The following is a 5,243-nucleotide window of genomic DNA, read 5'->3' as shown; positions in this document are numbered from 1 at the left end:
TACTTTTTAAATTCATTAGAGACTTTAAATCAGGGTCTCCAAGGACTTTTTAAAATTCAGTTGTTTTCTGCACACTTATTGCAGATGGAGGAAATAAACAGAGTTGTAAGTGCAAAAACATGTTTATTCAGAGACAGTCAGAACACACACTTTTACAGGGCCAGAGAGCCTTCTTATCTCCTCCTTGCTTTTTGAACTTTATTATTTTCCTTTCAGCTGCCCAGAGTCACAGAAATATTTTCTAATTTTAAATTAGGATGGTATTTCTTATAAATTCAGAAACCATGTGCATATATGTGGTAAGTATAGGTTCTTAGGGGCAAGGGGTTAGGAATGCACTTAGATGATTCTACTAGTATGTTTTTGTTCAACTGTGAGGCTCACTAAGGTCATTTGAGGTGTAGCTTCCTGGTGAAACAATAAAGAATGTCAAAGGTAAGTCATGAGATGTTTTCAAACCAGGCACACTTCCATAGGTAATTCATAGAGAAAAGTATTTGTGATTATGTTTCACTTTCATAAAACAAATGAATTACTAGTTTCAATATTTGTTTGTTTTTGATATTTTATTAAGAAGGTCATTTCTGAGATTATTTATAGAACAATGCAAACCTCCACCAGATGGAAAATGTAGTCAGAACTCATTTTATTTTATTTTTATTTTTATTTATTTATTTATTTTTAGACGAGGCAACCCTTGGTTGATCTCACCGATTGCAAGGACCTTGTCAGTTTACAATTCCTTATTTTTTATTTTTTACGCCTGCAGCACCTGGTCTTCCTAGGTGGTCTCCCATCCAAATACTAACCAGGCCTGACCCTGCTTAGCTTCCAAGATCAGATGGGATCTGGTTTGTTCAGGGTAGCATGGCTGTAGACAAGACTCATTTTATACATCATTAAGTTGGTGTAATCCCACATACAGTCATTTGATTGACACAGAAATAACTTTACTAATCTCTTTCTCTTCTTCTCTTTTCTCTCTTTCTCTCTCATTTATCTATCAAGTATCTATTATTTTATATCTCATTTATCTCATTTACCATTGGTAAACATTTCATTTTTTATATTTCTCCTCTTTCAGTACCAATATCACCTACTTGCAAACTATTTGTCTCATAAACCTAGGTTAATGTTCCCTTTTCTATTATGATATGGTAACCTGGCAATATACTGTAGTAAATTTGTAGTTGATGGAAATTGATACTATTCACAAATCGATACACCTCACGAAGACAAAAAAAAGCTTCATTTTCTCAGTCCCAGGGAGCCTACACCTCATAGATATTTGTGGGGCATAATGAAAAAAGAATGAAAGACATTTAGAAGCAAATAATTTGTCTTATGAAAGAATCCTTTAAAAAAATTCCCTAATGTGGAAGAACTTGAAAACCTAGAAAAATAAAATCCAATAGAAATATAGTGTGAGCTACATTTGTCATGTTAAATTTTCTAGTAGTATCATGACAAAAGTAAAAAGAAATAGGTGATCTTAATTTTAATAATACATTTTATTTAACTCCATGTATCCAAAATATTTACATTCAATATTTATCCAGAAGAAAATTATAAGTGGTATATTTTATATAATTGTTTTCCAAGTCTTGAAATCTGATGTTATAGTACATCTCAGTTTGAATTAGCCACATCTCAAGTGGTCAAAAGCCATATGTGGTTAGTAGCTACTATTTTACATAGTAGAGGCCTAGAACATTGAATGAAAATAGCAAACAGTGGAATAGACCTATGTAACTGATTAGGTTATTTCAAGAATAATTACCATATTGTTATTACTCAAACCCTGAGTTGCCATGTGCTATCATATACCATGCAATATCACATTGAAAGATAATGAGTATTTAGAAAGTGTAGTAATAAAGGTCAATTATCTGCTTGGCAGATATAAAATTTTATTTTTGAACATGCATATTAACATGTTTCCTAAAGTTAAAACTATGTAAAGTGTTTACTGATGGAAGTGTCACTCTCTAATAGTATTTTTGTTCCTTTTTTTTAATATAGAGAAATACCAGAGAATGGTATTTTGTTCCTTTTTTTAATATAGAGAAATACCAGAGAATGTTTGCATGCTGATGAAATAGATCTAGAACAGTGGAAGAAATTGATGATGCAAGGAGAGAGAGAGATGCTTTTTGTAGAGCTAAGTGCCTTTTTTGAGATAATCAGAGAGACTGGTCTGAGAAAATAAGAAAAATAATACCAAATATGTATTTAATGTTAATTATGTGCTAAGTGCTATTGTAAACATATTAAATGTTACATGTTACATGATTTTTCTCATTTACACCTCACAGTATCCCTATGATGTAATTCTTGTTAACTCCACTTTACAGATTATAACACTGGGAACACAGAGAGATTAAATGACTTGCTTACATTCACTCAGCTAGTAGATGACAGAGATATGATTTAAACTCAGACAAATTGTTCCAAGGTCCAAGCATTTAAACTCTGTGCATTACTGAAATGTGTCATAAAGGAAAATAAAGTATGTCTTGATATCTTTTAGCTATTTATATTTTTTACCATATTTAAAAAATTATATTAAAATTATCATACATCAAAGTGCCCTCTGCTGAGGACAGAGATGGAAAATAAGGGAATAAGAGAGGAACTTAGAGAAACTTAGGAGGAAGTGTCATTGAATGACTAATTTTTTGGGAGAAATCTAGTTAGACCTTTAAATAATGCCCAGTTCACTACAGGAAGGATGTGGAGAGTCTAGGTAGGGCATAATAACCATCTTCCGTATGTTTGCATTTTATTTCGAAATCTGATAAGTTTCAGCAGTACATTTTAACAATAAGGCATATATATTTACATTGTATGTTCATCTCTCATAGTTAGATTTCTTTCTGTCACCACATATTTGATCCCCCTTCTACTCCATCTACCTTCCCCCTTCCCGCTCCCTTCGTCCCTCTGGTAAACACTAGTCTATTGTCCACTACCATGAGTCTCTGTTAGTTTATACTGTTCATTTGTTGCTTTTAGGTTTATATCCCACATATAAGTGATATCATGTGATTTTCAATTTTTTCTGGCTGGCTTATTTCGCTTAGCATGATTCTCTTGAGGTCCATCCATATTGTTGCAAATGACAGTATTTCATCTCTTCTTATGGCTGAATATTCCATTGTATATATGTACCACAGCTTCTTTAGCCAGTCATCTATCATAGGACTTTGGTTGCTTCCATGTCCTGGCTACTGTGAATAATGCTGCAATGAACATCGGTGTGCAAATATCTTTTCAGATAAGGGTTTTCAAGTCTTTGGGGTAAATACCCAGGAGAGGGATTGCTGGATCATATGGTAGATCAATTCTTAGTTTTTGAGGAACCTTCATACTGTTTTCCATAGTGGTTGTACCAATTTGCAGTCTCACCAGCAGTGTATGAGGGTTCCTTTTTCTCCTCATCCTCTCCAACATTTGTTATTACTTGTCCTGTTGATGATAGTTATTCTGCCATCAATGATGGTATCTCATTGTGGTTTTGATTTGCATTTCCCTAATAGCTAACGATGTTAAACATCTTTTCATATATTTGTTGGCCATTTGTATGTCTTCCAGGGAGAAGTGTCTGTTCAGATCCTCTGCCCAGTTTTTGAATGGATCGTTTGCTGTTTTGTTGTTATTGAGTCATATGAGTTCTTTGTATATTCTGGATATTAGGCCCTTATGGGAGGTGTTGCTTGCAAATATATTTTCCCATTCGGATGGTTGTCTCTTTACCTTATTGATGATTTCTTTTGCTGAGCAGAAGCTTTTTAGTTTGATGTAATCCCATTCATTTATTTTAGCGTTTACTTCCCTTGCCTTTGAGGTCATTCATAAAATCCTCTTTAAGTCCAAGGTCTTTCAGTTTAGTTCCTATGTTTTCTTTTATGCATTTTATTGTTCGTATATTTGCATTTTATTAGATACCACAACTTGAAGCAAAATAATTTTAGATTTTAGTTTTTGAGTACAAAAGTTTTGGAATAAAGAGATACTGTGACCCACAAAAATATAGGTCAAAATTGATCCACTCTTGATCCAATAGGAGTAATCTCAACAAAAGTATGAATTAAAAAAAATTGAGTTGGAAATAGTACTGTGAATTGGAATATCCTGGAATATTTAAAACAATTCCAGTAGCGGTAATTTTCAAGAGAAACTTCCCATATGCATAGCTTCCCTGTGGTACATTTTGGAGAAGTTGTAGGAACTACCTCAATAAAACCTGATTATCAAGTTACAGAAGGATGTGCCTGGATTTGTTTGGTATTGGTAGACACTGTCTGATTCTGTCATACTTTGACATTGCTCCTCAGATTCAATTTCTGTGACTTTTACGTGAAGATTGGCAATAGTACGAAGTGAGAGATGAGAAACCATTCAGCAATAACAATGTTCATCATAATGGGTTTGACGAATGACCCACGACTAGAGATTTTGGTTTTTATCTTTCTGTTTATCACGTATGTGTTAAGTGTGATCGGGAATCTGACCATAATTTCCCTCATCTTGATGGATTCTCATTTAAAAACTGCTATGTATTTTTTTCTCCAAAACTTCTCTTTCTTAGAAATCTCATTCACAACTGCCTGTGTCCCCACATATCTGTACATCCTGTCAAGTGGAGACAAAACTATCACCATCAAAGCCTGCTTCAGCCAAATATTTTTCATTGTCCTCTTTGGAGCTACAGAATTTTTTCTCTTGGCTGTTATATCTTATGACCGCTATGTGGCCATCTGCAAACCCCTGCATTACGTGATCATCATGAACAGCAGAGTCTGCAGGAATCTTATCCTGTGTTGTTGGATATCTGGCTTATTGATTATCCTCCCACCTCTTGGCCTGAGCCTCCATCTGGAATTCTGTGACTCTGTTATTGACCATTTTTTTTGTGACGCTTCTCCAATACTGAAGAATTCATGTTCAGATACGTGGTTCATAGAGCAGCTGGTTATATTCTGCGCTGTGTTGACCTTTATAATGACCCTTATGTGTGTCGTTCTGTCCTACACATACATCATTAGGACGATTCTAAGATTGCCCTCTGCCCAGCAAAGGAAAAAAGCCTTTTCTACTTGTTCTTCCCACATGATTGTGGTCTCCATCACATATGGCAGCTGCATTTTTATGTATATCAAACCTTCAGCTAAGGACGAAGTGGCCATTAATAAGGCAGTTTCTGTGCTCACTACATCTGTTGCCCCTTTGTTGAACCTCTT

The 5,243-nt window shown here is 34.5% G+C and overlaps 1 protein-coding gene and 1 pseudogene across 1 annotated transcript; one reads left to right on the top strand and one right to left on the bottom strand.

The window, feature by feature from the left end:
• Positions 1–760: 760 nt before the first annotated feature.
• Positions 761–879, bottom strand: LOC112478890 (annotated as a pseudogene).
• Positions 880–4,389: 3,510 nt separating this feature from the next.
• Positions 4,390–5,241, top strand: LOC102886902 (olfactory receptor 6C2-like; the record flags this gene model as incomplete). Its single annotated transcript, XM_006910706.1, has 1 exon — positions 4,390–5,241. A coding segment is annotated over exon 1 (852 nt), but the record flags the coding sequence as incomplete, so codon positions are not given.
• Positions 5,242–5,243: the final 2 nt, after the last annotated feature.

This window comes from Pteropus alecto, unplaced genomic scaffold, assembly GCF_000325575.1.
Source record: "Pteropus alecto unplaced genomic scaffold, ASM32557v1 scaffold624, whole genome shotgun sequence".
Classification (NCBI taxonomy): domain Eukaryota; kingdom Metazoa; phylum Chordata; class Mammalia; order Chiroptera; family Pteropodidae; genus Pteropus; species Pteropus alecto.
Note: the sequence above shows the minus strand (reverse complement) of the source record. Positions and strands in the feature narration are given on the sequence as shown.